Source organism: Apostichopus japonicus, chromosome 12, assembly GCF_037975245.1.
Source record: "Apostichopus japonicus isolate 1M-3 chromosome 12, ASM3797524v1, whole genome shotgun sequence".
Classification (NCBI taxonomy): domain Eukaryota; kingdom Metazoa; phylum Echinodermata; class Holothuroidea; order Aspidochirotida; family Stichopodidae; genus Apostichopus; species Apostichopus japonicus.
Genome location: NC_092572.1, coordinates 474,317 through 501,047, shown reverse-complemented (window position 1 = coordinate 501,047; position 26,731 = coordinate 474,317). Strand labels below are relative to the sequence as shown.

The 26,731-nt window shown below is 36.7% G+C and overlaps 1 protein-coding gene across 1 annotated transcript in view; it reads right to left on the bottom strand.

Moving 5' to 3' along the window:
- The window catches only part of LOC139977294 (uncharacterized), a 152,880-nt gene that overhangs the window by 25,572 nt on the left and 100,577 nt on the right, over positions 1 to 26,731 (bottom strand). Inside the window, exons 63-78 of the mRNA XM_071986581.1 lie at positions 26,227 to 26,432; positions 25,517 to 25,683; positions 24,683 to 24,833; positions 23,740 to 23,896; positions 22,885 to 22,989; positions 20,600 to 20,774; positions 19,709 to 19,775; positions 17,751 to 17,918; positions 13,882 to 13,996; positions 13,410 to 13,535; positions 11,561 to 11,780; positions 11,008 to 11,241; positions 10,300 to 10,521; positions 9,626 to 9,663; positions 8,742 to 8,829; positions 7,670 to 7,820 (exon numbers count right to left, since the gene is read on the bottom strand). Of these exons, the coding sequence (XP_071842682.1) occupies positions 7,670 to 7,820; positions 8,742 to 8,829; positions 9,626 to 9,663; positions 10,300 to 10,521; positions 11,008 to 11,241; positions 11,561 to 11,780; positions 13,410 to 13,535; positions 13,882 to 13,996; positions 17,751 to 17,918; positions 19,709 to 19,775; positions 20,600 to 20,774; positions 22,885 to 22,989; positions 23,740 to 23,896; positions 24,683 to 24,833; positions 25,517 to 25,683; positions 26,227 to 26,432 (2,390 nt within the window). The remainder of the gene's footprint in view (positions 1 to 7,669; positions 7,821 to 8,741; positions 8,830 to 9,625; positions 9,664 to 10,299; positions 10,522 to 11,007; positions 11,242 to 11,560; positions 11,781 to 13,409; positions 13,536 to 13,881; positions 13,997 to 17,750; positions 17,919 to 19,708; positions 19,776 to 20,599; positions 20,775 to 22,884; positions 22,990 to 23,739; positions 23,897 to 24,682; positions 24,834 to 25,516; positions 25,684 to 26,226; positions 26,433 to 26,731) is intronic.

The following is a 26,731-nucleotide window of genomic DNA, read 5'->3' as shown; positions in this document are numbered from 1 at the left end:
GTTAATCAACGGTCTAGCGTGCGTTACTCACAGGATTAATGCACGATCGGGGGATAATGCAAGCGATGCACGAGGGCGGAGCCCGAGTGCATCCAGCGATAGCATTAACACCCGTTGATTAACCCCTTATTAAAGTGATGTTTTGCACATTCAACACTAGTGGTAAGTTACGCATAGCATGTGTCACACACAGTCAGTATGACAAACCATCTGACATAAAGGAAACAATGAATTCACCTGCTTTGTAGAGTTACTAGCAATCTGCCATTAGGACGGGCCATGAGAGGCAAAAAATTGTTAGAAGCAAAATCCTAAGACAGCTCCCTGTCCTTAAGGAGCATTTTCTTATCCTCTGTTCATATTAAACACATTATGTGCAGTTCAGAGGAAAAGTAACTCAACCGAGCCTTTCAGCACTCCAGGCAGCTATGACTGCCGAGTGAGATAATGCTCTGGGCAGATCAGACAGTCTCAGAGAAACGGTAGGTTCTCTGAGACTGTCTGATCCGGCCCTAACTGGAGGCACACTGAAATTAATTCAGCCCCAACTGAAGCACACTAAAATTAATTCAGCCCTGTCTGGAGGCACACTGAAATTAATTCAGCCCTATCTGGAGGCACACTGAAATTAATTCAGCCCTAACTGGAGGTACATTAAAATTAATTCAGCCCTAACTGAAATTAATTCAGCCCTATCTGAAATTAATTCAGCCCCAACAGGAGGAACACTGAAATTAATTCAGCCCTCACTGGAGGCACACTGAAATTAATTCAGCCCCAACTGGAGACACACTGAAATTAATTCAGCCCCAACTGGAGGCACACTGAAATTAATTCAGCCCCGACTGGAGACACACTGAAATTAATTCAGCCCTATCTGGAGGCACCCTGAAATTAATTCAGCCCTAACTGGAGGTACATTGAAATTAATTCAGCCCTAACTGAAATTAATTCAGCCCTATCTGAAATTAATTCAGCCCCAACAGGAGGAACACTGAAATTAATTCAGCCCTCACTGGAGGCACACTGAAATTAATTCAGCCCTAACTGGAGACACACTGAAATTAATTCAGCCCTACCTGGAGGTACATTGAAATTAATTCAGCCCCAACTGGACACTGAAATTAAATCAGCCCTAACTTGAGGCACTGAAATTAATTCAGCCCTAACTTGAGGCACACTGAAAATAATTCAGCCCCAACTGGAGACACACTGAAATTAATTTAGCAGTTAAAGGTTGAGTGGCAACTTATAATCAACACTCAAAGTATACCAATCAACTTATATTCAACACTCAAAGTATACCAATCAACTTATAATCAACACTCAAGTATACCAATCAACACTCAAAGTATACCAATCAACTTATATTCAACACTCAAAGTATACCAATCAACTTATAATCAACACTCAAAGTATACCAATCAACTTATAATCAACACTCAAGTATACCAATCAACTTATAATCAACACTCAAGTTTACCAATCAACACTCAAAGTATACCAATCAACTCATAACCAACACTCAAATTATACCAATCAACTTATAATCAACACTCAAAGTATCCCAATCAACTTATATTCAACACTCAAGTATACCAATCAACACTCAAAGTATCCCAATCAACTTATATTCAACACTCAAAGTATATGTAAAGAGAATTTGGTCAACCAACTTGATGAAAGCAAATAAAATACGTAGACAGATCACTAATATGAAGTACATACCCTATTTTACTCTCCGTATGGCTTGCAAGTGGAAATGAAGAATGACAATGAGGATATTAGCATGCAAATGTAATCAAATGATATGTAAATGACCAGAAGTAAGCATCAACTGCTGACACTAAGGAATGTGAATTTGATGAAATACAAATATATACATTTAGCAGGAATTCCAATAAAAAGTGCAAGATTACTTAGTTATGTTGGCTTAATCACAATGGATATCAACTTTAGGTTCTGCAATGTTATTCAAAGCAAAAATTTATAAGTTTTACAGTTTTTAACTTTTTTGGCAAACTTCACTTTTCCAAGGGATGTGATGGTAAGTAATTGTAAAACTTTCGAATTGTTCAAATTGTTACATTACTTGAAAAAGGTTTTGATAAATCCATCAAAAACTTAAATATATATTGAAATTTATATATTTATGATTCTTTATTGAAAATTACTATATGTAGAACCATGTATAAACTGGGGTAGAGTTTATTACAAAGATTACAGAATTTTAGTGCACACATAGCCTCTTCAAGCAGTGACACTCAGCAAAAGAGGGATAGACTTGTGACTGGTTAGGATAGACTTGTGACTGGTTAGGATAGACTTGTGACTGGTTAGGATAGACATGTGACTGGCTAGGATAGACATGTGACTTGTTAGGCTTGTGACTGGTTAGGATATACTTGTGACTGGTTAGGGTAGACTTGCGACTGTTAAAAGTGAGAGACTGACTGGAATAAGGTGTTGATAAACAGACAAGATGGAAGAACCAACAGTGCAAGAAGACAAGAGTAGCTTGTGACTGGTTAGGGTAGACTTGCGACTGTTAAAAGTGATAGACTGACTGGAATAAGGTGTTGATAAACAGACAAGATGGAAGAACCAACAGTGCAAGAAGACAAGAGTAGCTTCATTAAAAACTTACACCAACAAACAGATTATTGTAAAGTTAGAATATATCTAACTTAATAGGGTTAATTAAGTCAATTTAAAGGTGAGTTCCAATTTTTCATCACATTTTGTTGCCAAATCAGTTTTCAAAAATCCACTTGCAAGAATGCAAAATTTTCATTTATGGCTAGGTTATAGTTACTCAAAAGCATTCTTCTTACAACTAGGATTAACTCAGTATCTTTATCTGTAAGTTTGAAATAAATTTTCAAGTTTTCTGTTCTTCGATAAGAACTTTTCTGACTTTTAAATGATGTGAGTGGTCTAATTCCAAGTGCGAGTTGTTCCAGTTGTGCTGCTACAAGGGCAAAGCCTTAGGAGAAGATAGTCTTAGAAGGACATGGCCTTAAAAGGGCATTGCCATAACATTGAATAGGCAGAGCACTGCCAAAGAGGGGCATTGCCTAAGAAGGGCTTTCCCCTTAGGAGGGCACTGACATAGACAAGCATTGTCAAAGAATAATGCCACCTAAGAAGAGAGCTACCTAAGAAGGGCATTGCCTTAAGAGGGCATTGTCTTAGAAAGGCACTGCTTTAGAAAGGCATCAGAAGAAAGGTTAAATCACACTTCAAATACATGCTTACAATTCAAATGTTTCTTTCACATATATTTGTACATGTTGATGTCGCCTGCAAAAGCATGATGGAGAGTAAAATCAGAAATTCAGGATGGAATAGTTGAAATGATCTCAATAGATATGATAAAGAGGTACAATGAATATCAAGGCTGTCAAATTGGAGGAATCTGTGGGAGGGGTTATAAATGAATATGCATGTATGGAACTAAAATGATGATGTTAGTAAATTTCTTTTACCACCCGTCCTCAACTTGTAAAATGACAAGAAACCAGGCAGTACCATGAAAAACAATACCATGAAAAATGATTTATGCTGATCATATTTGATCTGCTCTATCCAACATTTGTGAGAAGTAATGGTATCAAAGGCTTGCTTCGCAAATTCTAAAGTCATGCTGGTAGCATAGTTTGTTCAAGATCTGTGTATACTGTTATACCATAGGATGGCCACATAAATGTAGTTGCAGTTTACACAATACTGGGTCTTTCTACATCATCTACCTGTTGACATTTCCTAAGAGACCCTGCATGCTCATTGTAGCTGCAGTCTATGTATTATCACAGATATATGGAGTGGATACATGGTGTTATTAATATGAACTTAGAGACCCTGCAGGCTCATTGTAGCTGTAGTCTATGTATTATCACAGATATGGAATGGATACATGGTGTTATTAATATAAACTTAGAGACCATGCAGGCTCATTGTAGCTGTAGTCTATGTATTATTACAGATATATGGAGTGGATACATGGTGTTATTAACATAAACTTAGAGACCCTGCAGGCTCATTGTAGCTGTAGTCTATGTATTATCACAGATATATGGAGTGGATACATGGTGTTATTGACATAAACTTAGAGACCCTGCAGGCTCATTGTAGCTGCAGTCTATGTATTATCACAGATATATGGAGTGGATACATGGTGTTATTAACATAAACTTAGAGACCCTGCAGGCTCATTGTAGCTGCAGTCTATGTATTATTACAGATATGGAGTGGATACATGGTGTTATTTACATAAACTTAGAGACCCTGCAGGCTCATTGTAGCTGCATTCTATGTATTATTACAGATATGGAGTGGATACATGGTGTTATTAATATAAACTTAGAGACCATGCAGGCTCATTGTAGCTGTAGTCTATGTATTATTACAGATATATGGAGTGGATACATGGTGTTATTAATATAAACTTAGAGACCCTGCAGGCTCATTGTAGCTGTAGTCTATGTATTATCACAGATATGGAGTGGATACATGGTGTTATTAATATAAACTTAGAGACCCTGCAGGCTCATTGTATCTGCAGTCTATGTATTATCACAGATATATGGAGTGGATACATGGTGTTATTAATATAAACTTAGAGACCCTGCAGGCTCATTGTATCTGCAGTCTATGTATTATCACAGATATATGGAGTGGATACATGGTGTATTAATATAAACTTAGAGACCCTGCAGGCTCATTGTAGCTGTAGTCTATGTATTATTACAGATATATGGAGTGGATACATGGTGTTATTAACATAAACTTAGAGACCCTGCAGGCTCATTGTAGCTGCAGTCTATGTATTATACAGATATATGGAGTGGATACATGGTGTTATTAATATAAACTTAGAGACCCTGCAGGCTCATTGTAGCTGTAGTCTATGTATTATTACAGATATGGAGTGGATACATGGTGTTATTAACATAAACTTAGAGACCCTGCAGGCTCATTGTAGCTGTAGTCTATGTATTGTTACAGATATATGGAGTGGATACATGGTGTTATTAACATAAACTTAGAGACCCTGCAGGCTCATTGTAGCTGTAGTCTATGTATTATTACAGATATGGAGTGGATACATGGTGTTATTAACATAAACTTAGAGACCATGCAGGCTCATTATAGCTGTATTCTATGTATTGTTACAGATATATGGAGTGGATACATGGTGTTATTAACATAAACTTAGAGACCCTGCAGGCTCATTGTAGCTGCAGTCTATGTAATATTACAGATATGGAGTGGATACATGGTGTTATTAACATAAACTTAGAGACCATGCAGGCTCATTATAGCTGTATTCTATGTATTGTTACAGATATATGGAGTGGATACATGGTGTTATTAACATAAACTTAGAGACCCTGCAGGCTCATTGTAGCTGTAGTCTATGTATTATTACAGATATGGAGTGGATACATGGTGTTATTAACATAAACTTAGAGACCCTGCAGGCTCATTGTAGCTGTAGTCTATGTATTATTACAGATATGGAGTGGATACATGGTGTTATTAACATAAACTTAGAGACCCTGCAGGCTCATTGTAGCTGTAGTCTATGTATTATTACAGATATGGAGTGGATACATGGTGTTATTAACATAAACTTAGAGACCATGCAGGCTCATTATAGCTGTATTCTATGTATTGTTACAGATATATGGAGTGGATACATGGTGTTATTAACATAAACTTAGAGACCCTGCAGGCTCATTGTAGCTGTAGTCTATGTATTATTACAGATATGGAGTGGATACATGGTGTTATTAACATAAACTTAGAGACCATGCAGGCTCATTATAGCTGTATTCTATGTATTGTTACAGATATATGGAGTGGATACATGGTGTTATTAACATAAACTTAGAGACCCTGCAGGCTCATTGTAGCTGTAGTCTATGTATTATTACAGATATGGAGTGGATACATGGTGTTATTAACATAAACTTAGAGACCATGCAGGCTCATTATAGCTGTATTCTATGTATTGTTACAGATATATGGAGTGGATACATGGTGTTATTAACATAAACTTAGAGACCCTGCAGGCTCATTGTAGCTGCAGTCTATGTAATATCACAGATATATGGAGTGGATACATGGTGTTATTAACATAAACTTAGAGACCCTGCAGGCTCATTGTAGCTGCAGTCTATGTATTATCACAGATATATGGAGTGCATACATGGTGTTATTAACATATAGACTGGATAGTGGAAGAATACATACCATCTACAAACATCCAAAATGAAAGCAAGAAAGAGAGAAAATAAAAGAGGAAAAAAGAAAACACTAATGATATCACAATACTACAATGATATGATAGGGATCACATTGAAAAGGAACACATGACATTATTATGTGATTAGTATCATATGGAGAGGATCACATGACAAGGATCATAAGACATTATCATACCACAAGTTCATATCAAAAGGATCACATGACAAGGATTATATGACATTAACATATGAAAAGACTTGCATGGCAAGAATCATTTCTATATGATAAGTATCATATGAAGAGGATCACATGACAAGGATCATATGACATTATCATATGTAAAGTCCATATAAAAACGATCAAGTGACATGGATCATGTGAAATATGAAAAGTTTATATAACAAGGATCATAGGACAGTATCCCAGAAGTTCAAATCAAAAGGATCACAAGCATCATATGACATTAACATATGAAAGGTATCATATGAAAAGGATCACATGACATGGATCATGCGACATTATCATATGAAAAGTTTATATGAAAAGGACCATATGACATAATGACAAGTACCATAAGCAAAGAATCACATGGCAAGAATCATATAACATTACTACATGATAAGTATCATATGAGGATCACATAACAAGGATCATATGACATTATCATATGTAAAGTTCATATGAAAGGATTACACAACAAGAATCATGTGACATTGTCATATGTAAAGGATCATATGACATTAACATATATGACAAGTACCATATGAAAATGATCACATGGCAAAAATAATGACATTATTATGTGATAAGTATTATATGAGCAAAATCACATGACAAGGGTCATGTGACTTTTTTGATGATACATATCATATGACGAGGTTCACCTTGACAAGTATCATATGACATTGTGAAATGACAAGTACCATATGAATCGGTCACATGACAAGACGCATATAATATTACCATATGGTAAGTATCATATCAGAAAGGATCACAGTAACAAGTATCATGTGACATTACCATATGATAAGTATCATATGAGATGGATCACATGGCAAGGATCATGTGACTTTTTTCATGATTCATGTCATATGACGAGAATCACCTTGACAAGTATCATATGACATTGCCATATGATAAGTATCATATGAGAAGGATCACATGGCAAGGATCATGTGACATCATAGATATCATATGACAAGGATCATATGACATTATTATATGACAAGTATTTCATATGAAATATATTACATAACATTACCATTACTAGTTCTCATTTCTAGCAACCAGAATTACTTGTTGGTATAGTACATGTAGTTCCTGCTGAAGTCATATTCATAAGCTATGCGTCCTTTTCTGACTGACAGATAAATACAATATAAAAAGTGTTTTTAAAAGTATTTGAGAAGTTTTGTACCTGGAAGACATGTCAATATTGACCAGGTTACTCTGCTGTATGTATTTCCTGAGGAGATGAACCCCTTCCATGTTGGGATCTACCAGGAGAGGAGGTCTCTGCCAGCAGGAACTCTGAATCGAAAGGTTCTCCATCTGTTTAATGCTTAGACCTATCAAATACAAACAGATTCGCTTTAGGTTTAGCAGGGAATAAAATATTAACAAAAAGGTCTTTCAGGAAAGAAACAGACAGTATTTATAAGTTACAATACATCATTCAGTCTGGAGGCTTAAAGCTATAAGACTGGAAGATGGAGTCTGCAGAACTTTTAAAAAGTTACGATACATCATTCAGTCTGGTGGTTAAAGCTTTAAGACTGGAAGATATAGTCTGCAGAACTTTTAAAAAGTTACAATACATCATTCAGTCTGGTGGTTAAAGCTTTAAGACTGGAAGATATAGTCTGCAGAACTTTTAAAAAGTTACGATACATCATTCAGTCTGGTGGTAAAGCTGTAAGACTGGCAGATATAGACAGTATTTATAAGTTACAATACATCATTCAGTCTGAAGGCTTAAAGCTATAAGGCTGGAAGATAGAGTCTGCAGAACTTTTAAAAAGTTACGATACATCATTCAGTCTGGTGGTTAAAGCTATAAGACTGGAAGATATAGTCTGCAGAACTTTTAAAAAGTTACGATACATCATTCAGTCTGAAGGCTTAAAGCTATAAGACTTAATAATGTAACTGGATTTATCTAATCTATTGAGTTACTTTTAAATTAAACTTATAATTACCAGAAAGTAATCTGTGCCTAAAATCCCTGTACCCTACAGATATAGACAGCATTTATAAGTTAAAATACATCATTCAGTCTGGTGGTAAAGCTGTAAGACTGGAAGATATAGACAGTATTTATAGGTTACAATACATCATTCAGTCTGAAGGCTTAAAGCTATAAGACTTAATAATGTAACTGGATTTATCTAATCTATTGAGTTACTTTTAAATTAAACTTATAATTACCAGAAAGTAATCTGTGCCTAAAATCCCTATACCCTACCCCTTATATAGACATCATAACTAACCCTTTGTGATCCATTCTGTGACTGTCTCTGCTCCTACCAGTGATTTCAACATTGCCTGTATGTATTTCTCATATTCTGTAGATGTCACCTTGATGATTTAAGATCCTTGTACCCTACCCCTTATATAGACATCATAACTAACCCTTTGTGATCCATTCTGTGACTGTCTCTGTTCCTACCAGTAGTTTCAACATTGCCTGTATGTATTTCTCATATTCTGTAGATGTCACCTTGATGATTTAAGATCCCTGTACCCTACCCCTTATATACACATCATAACTAACCCTTTGTGATCCATTCTGTGACTGTCTCTGCTCCTACCAGTAATTTCAACATTGCCTGTATGTATTTCTCATATTCTGTAGATGTCACCTTGATGATTTAAGATCCCTGTACCCCTTATATACACATCATAACTAACCCTTTGTAATCCATTCTGTGACTGTCTCTGTTCCTACCAGTAATTTCAACATTGCCTGTATGTATTTCTCATATTCTGTAGATGTCACCTTGATGATTTAAGATCCCTGTACCCTACCCCTTATATACACATCATAACTAACCCTTTGTGATCCATTCTGTGACTGTCTCTGCTCCTACCAGTAGTTTCAACATTGCCTGTATGTATTTCTCATATTCTGTAGATGTCACCTTGATGATTTAAGATCCCTGTACCCTACCCCTTATATAGACATCGTAACTAACCCTTTGTGATCCATTCTGTGACTGTCTCTGCTCCTACCAGTAATTTCAACATTGCCTGTATGTATTTCTCATATTCTTTAGATGTCACCTTGATGATTTAAGATCCCTGTACCCTACCCCTTATATACACATCATAACTAACCCTTTGTGATCCATTCTGTGACTGTCTCTGCTCCTACCAGTAGTTTCAACATTGCCTGTATGTATTTCTCATATTCTGTAGATGTCACCTTGATGATTTAAGATCCTTGTACCCTACCCCTTATATACACATCATAACTAACCCTTTGTGATCCATTCTGTGACTGTCTCTGCTCCTACCAGTAGTTTCAACATTGCCTGTATGTATTTCTCATATTCTGTAGATGTCACCTTGATGATTTAAGATCCCTGTACCCTACCCCTTATATACACATCATAACTAACCCTTTGTGATCCATTCTGTGACTGTCTCTGCTCCTACCAGTAGTTTCAACATTGCCTGTATGTATTTCTCATATTCTGTAGATGTCACCTTGATGATTTAAGATCCCTGTACCCTACCCCTTATATAGACATCGTAACTAACCCTTTGTGATCCATTCTGTGACTGTCTCTGCTCCTACCAGTAGTTTCAACATTGCCTGTATGTATTTCTCATATTCTGTAGATGTCACCTTGATGATTTAATATCCTTGTACCCCTACCCCTTATATAGACATCATAACTAACCCTTTGTGATCCATTCTGTGACTGTCTCTGCTCCTACCAGTAGTTTCAACATTGCCTGTATGTATTTCTCATATTCTGTAGATGTCACCTTGATGATTTAAGATCCCTGTACCCTACCCCTTATATAGACATCGTAACTAACCCTTTGTGATCCATTCTGTGACTGTCTCTGTTCCTACCAGTAGTTTCAACATTGCCTGTATGTATTTCTCATATTCTTTAGATGTCACCTGTGGGAAGTTGTCCACTGTGTAAGAGTGGTGGGTTTCAGCCGCTTCACTGAAGGCATAGTCCTTCATAGTCTCAGCATTGGTGTTAACATTCTCATATTCAGGATCACAAACCACCTCCTGCTCCTCTTCATCTGAAGAAATGACATAAATAAGATGTAAATAAACACAAATGTTAAAATTGATTGATAGATACACTTGCTGCAGTATTATTGGATCAAATTCAATCAAAGTACTACATCAAATACTGCATCAATATTACATTTACTGTTTGATGAGAAGGGTTAAACAATTACCATTAGTAACTAACTGCAATAATTTTATGATACATTGATATCACAAACTCTTGTATATCAAGGCAAATCCATTTCATTTTCTTTCAATTTTTTTTGAGGTATCAAACAACTTTTATGACACAATTTCAAGAAGTTAAGAAACATTCATATTTTTCTACATGCATAACAAGAATAACTGACCTCTCAAAATCAACAGCTCTTACTAAAAATGATTGACATGTAACATACATGATCATGAATGTTACAGTTTTAACACACAAATATCACATAAATAGTGTGAGATACATAGAATATTGGAGGTAGACACTACAGAATGAATCTGACCTTTATCAACATCTTCTTCAGGTTCCATTGGTACAGCTGGCTTCTCCTCAGTAATATCTTTCTCTTCCATGAGTCCATCTTCATCCCTTGCTGCTGCTTGTTCCTTCTGGTCGACCTCTCCTCTCTCCTCTTGCTTTATTTCATCTTTCCTTGGACTACTGCCAACACTCAACAGTCCCCTGGTACTGGGCCTAGACTTGGCCTCAGTAGCAATGGCCCATTCAATGATCCATCCTGTCAACAGCAAGCAACATCAAAGACTCAGGACTAATATAGACATGCTAGAGGAATTGCAGCAGACTGTTGGAATATTTATATTGACATTCTATAACATCCAATGTAACAGGATGACAGTCTGTTGTAGACACATCTGGTCGTATCAGCAGAGTGTTGGAATATTTATCTAGCCACTCTATAACATCCAATGTAACAGGATGACAGTCTGTTGTAGACATTTTTGGTCATATCATACATATACTTATAATTATTCATTTTAATTTAATATCATTACCCATGTACTTTAATATCAGTATTAATATTATTTTGATATTACCTTTCATTGGATCAATAGCATCCATGACCAAAGGAATGCCTCTCTCCTGTAAGCAGATTGGCCAGTGAATGGTCAATACTGATTTCCTGAAGCGATGTTCATAAGGTCCTAGATATGTAGCAAACCCTGATGCTATGGCAACAGCACCAAATATGGCAAACTCTCTCTGGTTAACAGACTGGCAGATCTGTTGACAATGCTCGTACTCAACAGCAAGAATCTGAAAGTCAAATTTGTAGCAGCACATTATAGCAGTAGCATTATAGCAGCACATTGTAGCAGTAGCAGCACAGATTAGTACAATGGACCCCTAGGAATCTGGAAGTAAAACTTGTAGCATACCAGAAATGTAGTAGTTATGTAGAAGCTAATACCAGATATATAGCAGATATGTGTAACAGATATCATATCAGATATATGCAGTAGTTATGTAAAAGAAACATACCAGAAATGTAGATTTGTAACAAATACATACCAGGTATTAGTGTAGCAGATATGTAACAGATATCACACCAGATATATGCAGTAGTTATGTAAAAGAAACATACCAGAAATGTAGATGTGTGACAAATACATACCAGGTATGAGCCTAGCAGATATGTAACAGATATCACACCAGATATATGCAGTAGTTATGTAAAAGAGACATACCAGAAATGTAGATGTGTGACAAATACATACCAGGTATGAGCGTAGCAGATATGTAACAGATATCACACCAGATATATGCAGTAGTTATGTAAAAGAAACATACCAGAAATGTAGCAGATGATTTAAAAAATGCATACCAGGTATGAGCCTAGCAGATATGTACGTAGCAGATATGTATCAGATACATACCAGGTATGTAGCAGGTATACCAGATATGAAGTTATCCAACACAGACATACCAGAAATGTAGCAGATGATTTAAAAAATGCATACCAGGTATGAGCGTAGCAGATATGTACGTAGCAGATATGTATCAGATACATACCAGGTGTGTAGCAGATATACCAGATAAGTAGTAGTAATGCAACAGAGACATACCAGAAATGTAGCAGATGTGTAACAAATACATACCAGGTATGTACCTAGCAGATATGTACCTAGCAAATACTGTATGTACATAGCAGATATGTACCTAGCAGATATGTAACTAGAAGATACTGTATGTACATAGCAGATATGTACCTAGAAGATACTGTATGTACATAGCAGATATGTACCTAGAAGATATGTACCTAGAAGATACTGTATGTACATAGCAGATATGTACATAGCAGATATGTACCTAGCAGATATGTACCTAGCAGATATGTACCTAGAAGATATGTATCTAGAAGATATGTATCTAGAAGATATGTAGCAGATGTGAAGCAACTATATACCAGGTATGTACCTAGCAGATAAATACTAGATATTTAGTAGCTATGATAACAGATACATACCAGAAAAATATTATTATACCAATGATTTACTGTTTATGCCTACATGTATCATACAGTTTAATACCAATCAGTTACTGTTTATGCCTACATGTATCATATGTATATTATTATACCAATCAGATACTGTTTACGCCTACATGTATCATATATTATAAAACCAATAAGTTACTGTTTATGCCTACATGTATCATATATATATTATAATACCAATCAGTTACTGTTTATGCCTACATGTATCATATATTTTAATACCAATCAGTTACTGTTTATGCCTAAATGCTTACATAAAAAATAAAACAAGACAATATCTAGATGTGTACATTAGTTCATATTCATACACAATGTTCAAAATTCACAGTAATGATCCTATCAAATATCTTCACAGAATAAAGATGTAACCTGTAAGATAACCTACTCACCTCTCTGAATCTGTTAGCTGTCTCTAATTGTTTCTTCATCTCAACAGACAACTCATCTTGATCATTCTTGTCAACTGTTGCTCCTTCAAAACTCAAAGCTAAATCTAACAACCGTTCCTCCAAACTCTGATTTTTGGAAAAATGGAAAAGAAAGATTAAAACTACTGAATATGATAGCTGTAAGGAGTTTGATAAGTCCCATAAAATAACAGAATTCATAAACTTGGTACACAAAGTGATGTGGCTGACATCTTGGATTCAAATTCCTCTAAGGAACAACTGATGTGGTTCAGCAATGACACAGCAATGACACAATCTATTGTAGCTGAATGGATTAGATTTATGTCAAAACAGATGATCAAACAACTAATAACACCAGGTTACCTTAGCTGGTTGCACCAAGGGATTTATGGAGAACCCTATACAACAGGAATCAACACCAATCTACTCTATTGAGTCATAAACAACTAACCTTTTTCTTACTTTCCAGCATGGAAAGTTTCCTTTCTGCTTCACCAATTTCTGCTGTTGTCTCCTCTACTCTCACATGAAGGGGTTTAACTTTGGAAATCATTAGACGATGATACCTAGGACATAAAGTAAACAATTTATTAATCTTGGAATGTACCTGAATTAATTACTTGAGTGCATTTTGTGAATTATAAAACAAAGCAATTACTTTGATGTTACATGATATATATTTTACAATTAACAGACATCAAATAGGGCACAACACCTATAACCCATCTACAGAGTGAGGTTGTTACTCCTTAAACTAACTGAATTAAAACTATGTAAGTCATGGCTTACCTGACAACACCTCTAACCCATCTACAGAGTGAGGTTGTTACTCCTTAAACTCACTGAATTAAAACTATGTAAGTCATGGCTCACCTGACAACACCTCTAACCCATCTACAGAGTGAGGTTGTTACTCCTTAAACTCACTGAATTAAAACTATGTAAGTCATGGCTCACCTGACAACACCTCTAACCCATCTACAGAGTGACGTTGTTACTCCTTAAACTAACTGAATTAAAACTATGTAAGTCATGGCTTACCTGACAACACCTCTAACCCATCTACAGAGTGAGGTTGTTACTCCTTAAACTCACTGAATTAAAACTATGTACGTCATGGCTCACCTGACAACACCTCTAACCCATCTACAGAGTGAGGTTGTTACTCCTTAAACTCACTGAATTAAAACTATGTAAGTCATGGCTCACCTGACAACACCTCTAACCCATCTACAGAGTGACGTTGTTACTCCTTAAACTAACTGAATTAAAACTATGTAAGTCATGGCTCACCTGACAACACCTCTAACCCATCTACAGAGTGAGGTTGTTACTCCTTAAACTCACTGAATTAAAACTATGTACGTCATGGCTCACCTGACAACACCTCTAACCCATCTACAGAGTGACGTTGTTACTCCTTAAACTCACTGAATTAAAACTATGTAAGTCATGGCTCACCTGACAACACCTCTAACCCATCTACAGAGTGACGTTGTTACTCCTTAAACTCACTGAATTAAAACTATGTAAGTCATGGCTCACCTGACAACACCTCTAACCCATCTACAGAGTGACGTTGTTACTCCTTAAACTAACTGAATTAAAACTATATACGTCATGGCTGACCTGACAACACCTCTAACCCATCTACAGAGTGAGGTTGTTACTCCTTAAACTCACTGAATTAAAACTATGTACGTCATGGCTCACCTGACAACACCTCTAACCCATCTACAGAGTGACGTTGTTACTCCTTAAACTCACTGAATTAAAACTATGTAAGTCATGGCTCACCTGACAACACCTCTAACCCATCTACAGAGTGACGTTGTTACTCCTTAAACTAACTGAATTAAAACTATGTACGTCATGGCTTACCTGACAACACCTCTAACCCATCTACAGAGTGACGTTGTTACTCCTTAAACTCACTGAATTAAAACTATGTAAGTCATGGCTCACCTGACAACACCTCTAACTCACCTACAGAGTGATGTTGTTACTCCTTAAACTCACTAAATTTAAACTATGTTAAGTCACGGCTTACCTGACAACACCTCTAACCCATCTACAGAGTGACGTTGTTACTCCTCAAACTGACTGAATTAAAACTATGCAAGTCCTGACTTACCTGACAACACCTCTAACCCATCTACAGAGTGAGGTTGTTACTCCTTAAACTCACTGAATTAAAACTATGTACGTCATGGCTCACCTGACAACACCTCTAACCCATCTACAGAGTGAGGTTGTTACTCCTTAAACTCACTGAATTAAAACTATGTAAGTCATGGCTCACCTGACAACACCTCTAACCCATCTACAGAGTGACGTTGTTACTCCTTAAACTAACTGAATTAAAACTATGTAAGTCATGGCTTACCTGACAACACCTCTAACCCATCTACAGAGTGAGGTTGTTACTCCTTAAACTCACTGAATTAAAACTATGTACGTCATGGCTCACCTGACAACACCTCTAACCCATCTACAGAGTGACGTTGTTACTCCTTAAACTCACTGAATTAAAACTATGTAAGTCATGGCTCACCTGACAACACCTCTAACCCATCTACAGAGTGACGTTGTTACTCCTTAAACTCACTGAATTAAAACTATGTAAGTCATGGCTCACCTGACAACACCTCTAACCCATCTACAGAGTGACGTTGTTACTCCTTAAACTAACTGAATTAAAACTATATACGTCATGGCTGACCTGACAACACCTCTAACCCATCTACAGAGTGAGGTTGTTACTCCTTAAACTCACTGAATTAAAACTATGTACGTCATGGCTCACCTGACAACACCTCTAACCCATCTACAGAGTGACGTTGTTACTCCTTAAACTCACTGAATTAAAACTATGTAAGTCATGGCTCACCTGACAACACCTCTAACCCATCTACAGAGTGACGTTGTTACTCCTTAAACTAACTGAATTAAAACTATGTACGTCATGGCTTACCTGACAACACCTCTAACCCATCTACAGAGTGACGTTGTTACTCCTTAAACTCACTGAATTAAAACTATGTAAGTCATGGCTCACCTGACAACACCTCTAACTCACCTACAGAGTGATGTTGTTACTCCTTAAACTCACTAAATTTAAACTATGTTAAGTCACGGCTTACCTGACAACACCTCTAACCCATCTACAGAGTGACGTTGTTACTCCTCAAACTGACTGAATTAAAACTATGCAAGTCCTGACTTACCTGACAACACCTCTAACCCATCTACAGAGTGAGGTTGTTACTCCTTAAACTCACTGAATTAAAACTATGTACGTCATGGCTCACCTGACAACACCTCTAACCCATCTACAGAGTGAGGTTGTTACTCCTTAAACTCACTGAATTAAAACTATGTAAGTCATGGCTCACCTGACAACACCTCTAACCCATCTACAGAGTGACGTTGTTACTCCTTAAACTAACTGAATTAAAACTATGTAAGTCATGGCTTACCTGACAACACCTCTAACCCATCTACAGAGTGAGGTTGTTACTCCTTAAACTCACTGAATTAAAACTATGTACGTCATGGCTCACCTGACAACACCTCTAACCCATCTACAGAGTGACGTTGTTACTCCTTAAACTCACTGAATTAAAACTATGTAAGTCATGGCTCACCTGACAACACCTCTAACCCATCTACAGAGTGACGTTGTTACTCCTTAAACTCACTGAATTAAAACTATGTAAGTCATGGCTCACCTGACAACACCTCTAACCCATCTACAGAGTGACGTTGTTACTCCTTAAACTAACTGAATTAAAACTATGTACGTCATGGCTTACCTGACAACACCTCTAACCCATCTACAGAGTGAGGTTGTTACTCCTTAAACTCACTGAATTAAAACTATGTACGTCATGGCTCACCTGACAACACCTCTAACCCATCTACAGAGTGACGTTGTTACTCCTTAAACTCACTGAATTAAAACTATGTAAGTCATGGCTCACCTGACAACACCTCTAACCCATCTACAGAGTGACGTTGTTACTCCTTAAACTAACTGAATTAAAACTATGTACGTCATGGCTTACCTGACAACACATCTAACCCATCTACAGAGTGACGTTGTTACTCCTTAAACTCACTGAATTAAAACTATGTAAGTCATGGCTCACCTGACAACACCTCTAACTCACCTACAGAGTGATGTTGTTACTCCTTAAACTCACTAAATTTAAACTATGTTAAGTCACGGCTTACCTGACAACACCTCTAACCCATCTACAGAGTGACGTTGTTACTCCTCAAACTGACTGAATTAAAACTATGCAAGTCCTGACTTACCTGACAACACCTCTAACCCATCTACAGAGTGAAGCTGCTGCAATGCTGTTGGTTTTTCTGAGCAGGTTCTGTGGTTGGAAAGACGCTTTCTTTAAGTAAGGTTCAACAAGATTAAGTGTTGTTTCTGGAAGTTCATGGTCATCAAATGAACTCAATTCTTCCATGAACCTGTAGAAAAAAAGAAAAAAAAACCTTCTCACTATATAGAGCAAGTCTCTGCTCACATCCAAAACTTTCACAAATAGAATGGACAAATAACAAAACGAAAAATACACAAGAACCTACATTTCTTTTGATCACCTTTCATGTGAACATTCCATTTATCTTTTACATCATATTTCTGAATGCATCATAAATGCTGGATAACAGCTTCAACAACAAACCTTTCATGTGAACATTCCATTTATCTAGTACATTATATTTCTGAACGCATCATCAATGCTGGATAACAGCTTCAACAACAAACCTTTCATGTGAACATTCCATTTATCTAGTACATTATATTTCTGAACGCATCATCAATGCTGGATAACAGCTTCAACAACAAACCTTTCATGTGAACATTCCATTTATCTAGTACATTATATTTCTGAACGCATCATCAATGATGGATTACAGCTTCAACAACAAACCTTTCATGTGAACATTCCATTTATCTAGTACATTATATTTCTGAACGCATCATCAATGATGGATTACAGCTTCAACAACAAACCTTTCATGTGAACATTCCATTTATCTAGTACATTATATTTCTGAACGCATCATCAATGCTGGATAACAGCTTCAACAACATACCTTTCATGTGAACATTCCATTTATCTAGTACATTATATTTCTGAACGCATCATCAATGCTGGATAACAGCTTCAACAACATACCTTTCATGTGAACATTCCATTTATCTACTACATTATATTTCTGAACGCATCATCAATGCTGGATAACAGCTTCAACAACATACCTTTCATGTGAACATTCCATTTATCTACTACATTATATTTCTGAACGCATCATCAATGCTGGATAACAGCTTCAACAACATACCTTTCATGTGAACATTCCATTTATCTACTACATTATATTTCTGAACGCATCATCAATGCTGGATAACAGCTTCAACAACATACCTTTTATGTGAACATTCCATTTATCTAGTACATTATATTTCTGAACGCATCATCAATGCTGGATAACAGCTTCAACAACATACCTTTCATGTGAACATTCCATTTATCTAGTACATTATATTTCTGAACGCATCATCAATGCTGGATAACAGCTTCAACAACATACCTTTCATGTGAACATTCCATTTATCTAGTATATTATATTTCTGAACGCATCATCAATGCTGGATAACAGCTTCAACAACATACCTTTCATGTGAACATTCCATTGATCTAGTATATTATATTTCTGAACGCATCATCAATGCTGGATAACAGCTTCAACAACATACTTTCATGTGAACATTCCATTGATCTAGTATATTATATTTCTGAACGCATCATCAATGCTGGATAACAGCTTCAACAACATACTTTCATGTGAACATTCCATTGATCTAGTACATTATATTTCTGAACGCATCATCAATGCTGGATAACAGCTTCATCAACAAACCTTTCATGTGAACATTCCATTTATCTAGTACATTATATTTCTGAACGCATCATCAATGCTGGATAACAGCTTCAACAACATACCTTTCATGTGAACATTCCATTTATCTACTACATTATATTTCTGAACGCATCATCAATGCTGGATAACAGCTTCAACAACATACCTTTCATGTGAACATTCCATTTATCTAGTACATTATATTTCTGAACGCATCATCAATGATGGATAACAGCTTCAACAACATACCTTTCATGTGAACATTCCATTTATCTAGTACATTATATTTCTGAACGCATCATCAATGCTGGATAACAGCTTCAACAACATACCTTTCAAGGTTGGCCATTTGCCGCTTTGCCCCTTTCTTCCAAGTCAAATCCGTTGATGGACTTTTCACTAGAGTCAAGAAAGGAAAAGATGGTGTCTAATATGGGATTTGAAAGGAGACACTCAGGCAACTCATAAGTATAGGGGAAAGGGACAGGAGAAGGAGGGGAGTAACTGAGGTGTGATGAGGGTGTAGGTCTTATATCATTACCAGAATGTTATGAGGGTGTAGGTCTTACATATCATAACCAGGGTGTTATGAGGGTGTAGGTCTTACATATCATAACCAGGGTGTTATGAGGGTGTAGGTCTTACATATCATAACCAGGGTGTTATGAGGGTGTAGGTCTTACATGAACCAGGGTGTAATGAGGCTGAATGATATCATAACCAGGGTGTTATGAGGGTGAAGGTCTTAAATAAACCAGGGTGTAATGAGGGTGAATGATATCATAACCAGGGTGTTATGAGGGTGAAGGACTTAAATAAACCAGGGTGTAATGAGGGTGAATGTCTTACATATCATAACCAGGGTGTAATGAGGGTGAATGTCTTATATCATAACCAGGGTGCTATGAGGGTGTAGGTCTTACATATCATAACCAGGGTGTTATGAGGGTGAAGGTCTTACATATCATAACCAGGGTGTTATGAGGGTGTAGGTCTTACATATCATAACCAGGGTGTGATAAGTGTGTGGGTCTTACATATCATAACCAGGGTGTTATGAGGGTGTAGGTCTTATATCATAACCAGGGTGTGATGAGGATGAAGGTCCTACACATCATAACCAGGGTGTGATGAGGGTGTAGGTCTTATATCATAACCAGGGTGTGATAATGGTGAAGGTCTTACGTATCATAACCACGGTGTAATGAGGGTGTAGGTCTTACATATCATAATAATGGCTGCCATGAGATCCTCTGTATCAACGTCTGGTTTCTGCATCCCTCTGAGTTCACTCAGACTGTTTAAATCCATCTCATCAACAACTTTCTTGGTGTCCTGTACAATGGCCACAGTCTTGAAGACAGCCTTTTCATGGGCTAGGGCATATCTTGGTAATACCTGTGAAAGAATACAGAAAACATTCATACAACCATTGTCACAGTAATATGACCGTAGTCTTGCCGATCAACCAGGGACTAGGGCATACCTTGATAAACCTGCATTGAAATCACCTTACACAATGTAAAAGTACCATCTAAACATGATTGTATAACAGTATACATGTGCATATAAGTAGGTATGTATCACCACTGTGTAAAAGCATACAATACAATCAGATAAAATCACTGCATAATAGCAACATCAAATGTCACGGACATTTCATTTACACCATCAGAAATACTTCAGGAAATCAAATGAGAACTTCTAAGATTTAAAGTTGCAAGCTGCTCAGAAACTAAACCTTTGTCAAACATGAAACATTCCACACCTGCGAAGACAACAAAATAGTTACATCCTTTAGCTTCTGTATGTAATCTGGGCATGACAACCAGGAGAGTTAGTATCATGATACTTACAACCCTCAGCTTATGTAATCTGGCATTGACTAACAGGAGAGATAGTATCAGGATACTTACAACCCTCAGCTTATGTATATAATCTGGTAATAACTAACATGTGAGTTAGTATCAGGATACTGACAACCCTGAGCTTATGTATGTAATCTGGCATTGACTAACAGGTGAGTTAGTATCAGGATACTTACAACCCTGAGCTTATGTATGTAATCTGGCATTGACTAACAGGAAAGTTAGTCTAGGGATACTTACAACCCTGAGCTTATGTATGTAATCTGGTATTGACTAACAGGAGAGTTAGTATCATGATACTTACAACCCTGAGCTTATGTAATCTGGCATTGACTAACAGGAGAGTTAGTATCAGGATACTTACAACCCTGAGCTTATGTATATAATCTGGCATTGACTAACAGGAAAGTTAGTATAGGGATACTTACATCCCTGAGCTTTTGTAATCTGGCATTGACTAACAGGAAAGTTAGTATCAGGATACTTATAACCCTGAGCTTATGTAATCTGGCATTGACTAACAGGAAAGTTAGTATAGGGATACTTACATCCCTGAGCTTATATAATCTGGCATTGACTAACAGGAAAGTTAGTATAGGGATACTTACAACCCTGAGCTTATGTATGTAATCTGGTATTGACTAACAGGAGAGTTGGTATCATGATACTTACAATTCTGAGCTTTTGTAATCTGGCATTGACTAACAGGAAAGTTAGTATAGGGATACTTACATCCCTGAGCTTATATAATCTGGCATTGACTAACAGGAAAGTTAGTATAGGGATACTTACATCCCTGAGCTTATATAATCTGGCATTGACTAACAGGAAAGTTAGTATAGGGATACTTACATCCCTGAGCTTTTGTAATCTGGAATTGACTAACAGGAAAGTTAGTATAGGGATACTTATAACCCTGAGCTTATGTAATCTGGCATTGACTAACAGGAAAGTTAGTATAGGGATACTTACAACCCTGAGCTTATGTAATCTGGCATTGACTAACAGGAAAGTTAGTATAGGGATACTTATAACCCTGAGCTTATGTAATCTGGCATTGACTAACAGGAAAGTTAGTATAGGGATACTTACATCCCTGAGCTTATATAATCTGGCATTGACTAACAGGAAAGTTAGTCTAGGGATACTTACAACCCTGAGCTTATGTATGTAATCTGGTATTGACTAACAGGAGAGTTGGTATCATGATACTTACAATTCTGAGCTTTTGTAATCTGGCATTGACTAACAGGAAAGTTAGTATAGGGATACTTACATCCCTGAGCTTATATAATCTGGCATTGACTAACAGGAAAGTTAGTATAGGGATACTTACAATTCTGAGCTTTTGTAATCTGGCATTGACTAACAGGAAAGTTAGTATAGGGATACTTACATCCCTGAGCTTATATAATCTGGCATTGACTAACAGGAAAGTTAGTATAGGGATACTTACAACCCTGAGCTTATGTATGTAATCTGGTATTGACTAACAGGAGAGTTGGTATCATGATACTTACAATTCTGAGCTTTTGTAATCTGGCATTGACTAACAGGAAAGTTGGTATAGGGATACTTACAACCCTAAGCTTATGTAATCTGGCATTGACTCACAGGAAAGGTAGTATAGGGATACTTACATCCCTGAGCTTTTGTATGTGGTCTAGCTGTTTCTGGACTATCTTGACTTGTTGTTCAGCAATTGCTGTGTCCTGACCAATCTGAGAGAGTAACTTAATGGTTCCCTGGCAAGACAGAAAAACAGAAGAAAACATGTAGGATAGGATCAAGGAAAGCTATGAGACATCTGTTTACAGGAACAGATGGCTCCAAGACATCTGTTTACTGGAACAGATGGCTCCAAGACATCTGTTTACTGGAACAGATGGCTCGCAGACATCTGTTTACTGGAACAGATGGCTCCAAGACATCTGTTTACTGGAACAGATGGCTCAAAGACATCTGTTTACTGGAACAGATGGCTCGCAGACATCTGTTTACAGGAACAAGAAGGCTCCAAGACATCTGTTTACAGGAACAGATGGCTCCAAGACATATGTTTACTGGAACAGATGGCTCCAAGACATCTGTTTACAGGAACAAGAAAGCTTCAAGACATCTGTTTACAGGAACAGATGGCTCCAAGACATCTGTTTACAGGAACAGATGGCTCCAAGACATCTGTTTACAGGAACAAGAAAGCTCCAAGACATCTGTTTACAGGAACAGATGGCTCCAAGACATCTGTTTACAGGAATACATGTCAATAACAATTTGTTTGAAGGATATGATCAAACAAGGCTCCAAGACATCTGCTTACAGGAATACATGTCAATAACAATTTGTTTGAAGGATAGGATCAAGGAAGGCTCCAAGACATCTGTTTACTGGAACAGATGGCTCCAAAACATCTGTTTACAGGAATACATGTCAATAACAATTTGTAATACTGTGAAAAGTATCCAGTAAACAGTTTTCTCATTTATTTTCCTTACCTCTTTTCTTTCTTCCAAGACCACCAGTTCATGCTCTAACTGTTTCTGTAGCTTCATTGCCAGTTTGTTCTCCTTGTTAATGTGATGTAGTGCCTTAGTCACTGTAGCATGCTCACTGAAAATCCTCTCATACCGTTGTTTGTACATTGAAAGAAACCTGATATAAAGAAGACACACATACTTGCTATTTGAAGTTAACACTTCAATTCAATGAAGCTAAAACAGTTGTATAGTGGCACTGTACAATATCAGCTGCTCATGCAATGCTACTAAAGGCATACATGTTACAATACATGTTATCACCTAGTTTTGACTGTGTCCTTCCTATGCCCTCCCCCACCCCCTCCCTACACCATCTAGTGAATCTCTCACTCTTTAAGGTCTCTTTCTTATTCTGAGATCTACAATATGACAAATATGACTTGGTGGTTATTACATCAAATGTTAATGGTTTACGTAACAATATATTGATAAGCTTATTCTGTCCACTTCTAACAGACCTTATAGACTCTGATTATAACAGGATTCACTGTATATTGTCTGGTACGAGGGGAAGAAAATATTTATCAAGATAAAATTTACTCTTTACTTTGTTATTCCATATTCAACATGCTGCTAACACTGACTCTATGGGTTGTAAGTGCTTAAGGATTTAAGTAGCATTACATGCATCTACACGTTCATATTCATCTCTTACCTCTCAACAAACTTCTCATGAGTGGTGTTTGTGAGATTTAACTAGAGTTACATGCATCTATACGTTCATATTCATCTCTTACCTCTCCACAAACTTCTCATAAGTGGTGTTTGTGAGATTTAACTAGAGTTACATGTATCTATACGTTCATATTCATCTCTTACCTCTCCACAAACTTCTCATGAGTGGTGTTTGTGAGATTTAACTAGAGTTACATGCATCTATATGTTTATATTCATCTCTTACCTCTCCACAAACTTCTCATAAGTAGTGTTTGTGAGGTGATTATATCGACCACATCCAGTTTCCTCACCATCTAATTGTCGGATGGAGAGGTGCATGGTGGCCAACAGGTGGGCCAAGTTCTCCTTCTGGATGCTAGTTAAAGTCTTCACATCTATAAGTCAAGTATAATATCTTAATAAGATGCAAGAATGGTACTCATTGGTAAGATCAAACATAGTCTTCACATCTACAAGTCAAGTATAATGTCTTAATAAGATGCAAGAATGGTACTCATTTCAAGAACAAACATTGTCTTCACATCTTCAAGTCAGATATAATGTCTTAATGAGATGCAAGAATGGTACTCATGTCAAGTACAAACATAGTCTTCACATCTACAAGTCAAGTATAATATCTTAATGAGATGCAAGAATGGTACTCATGTCGAGTACAAATATAGTCTTCACATCTATAAGTCAAGTATAATGTCTTAATGAGATGCAAGAATGGTACTCATGTCAAGTACAAATATAGTCTACACATCTACAAGTCAAGTATAATGTCTTAATAAGATGCAAGAATGGTACTCATGTCAAGTACAAATATAGTCTACACATCTACAAGTCAAGTATAATGTCTTAATAAGATGCAAGAATGGTACTCATGTCAAGTACAAATATAGTCTACACATCTACAAGTCAAGTATAATGTCTTAATAAGATGCAAGAATGGTACTCATGTCAAGTACAAACATAGTCTTCACATCTACAAGTCAAGTATAATGTCTTAATAAGATGCTTTAAATGACAAGAGTAAAGGTATTTATCTGCCATTCAATTGACAGTAGTTTGATACCTCTCAGGTGGAACATAGCATGATCAACAAGGTTCTCTCTAGTCCAATGTTGAAACCAGAAACAGTTGAGATGTTCTGTCAGTGAAGGATACTGGGTGCACCTTTGCTGGAAGTCACCACCAGTGGAGGAAGACACCAAAATCACTCGGAAATTATTCCTCACGGTTCTGAAAATGAAATGATCATGGTCAGGAAATAAACAGTAAGTTGCTTAAAAGAATGCTCAGCTGCTGTTGGTTATTTATTCGAGTGGCATTTTGTACATTTTAGCAAAGTAATCACCCATCATGGTTTACAACAATAGCATAAAGCTATTTATCAGCTTACTCTAAAGTTACACATATTTAACCAGTCTTCTTCTTAAGTGTAGATAATCAACACCAAAAGTTTTTCATAGGCCATGGTTCCATCTACTCATGAATATTATCAAAATGCTGCCAACTTAAAAACATCACAAAAAAGAATGCAATGTTTTCATAAAATATTTGGTTCAATTTGAAGACATTATCTTTAGTGAGTTTTTGAGTTAGTGTTCTCCAGCATTCAGAGCTTACAACTTTGGATGAGAACCTAACTTGCCATGTTTGCAAAAATCACACAATATCTTTTCACCATAAAGTCTGAAAGAATGTTATAGCCTACTGCTGTATTGTTGTTACTTTTTGATATAACCAACGGTTACTTGGATGATTTAATAGAAGATATCTTACTTGAGGAAGAAATCCCAAGCAGTTTCTCTGGTGTAGGTGAGTCCAGCAGCGGTCACCTCAGTCCTGATGGCATTTATGACTGTAGTCTGCTCCTCGGGTGTAAAGAGGTGACTGATGGCACCAGTCACTACATACTCTTCCATGTACACTAAGTAGTCTATATCTTGCAACTCCTCTTCATTCAACAAAAATACAATCTTCTCTCCCTATATATAATTAGAGATATTGAAACATTAAACAATCTCTCTGAATAATTAAAAGATATATTCATACATTATACAATCTCTCTGAAATGTCACACATTTAGAGAGATATTATTGCTGTTACAGACCATTGCATCAATGATATCCCTACTTCAACATCTAAAGAGATATTATTGTTGTTACAGACCATAGCATCCATGATATCCCTACTTCAACATCTAAAGAGATATCATTGTTGTTACAGACCATTGCATCAATGATATCCCTACTGCAACATCTAAAGAGATATCATTGTTGTTACA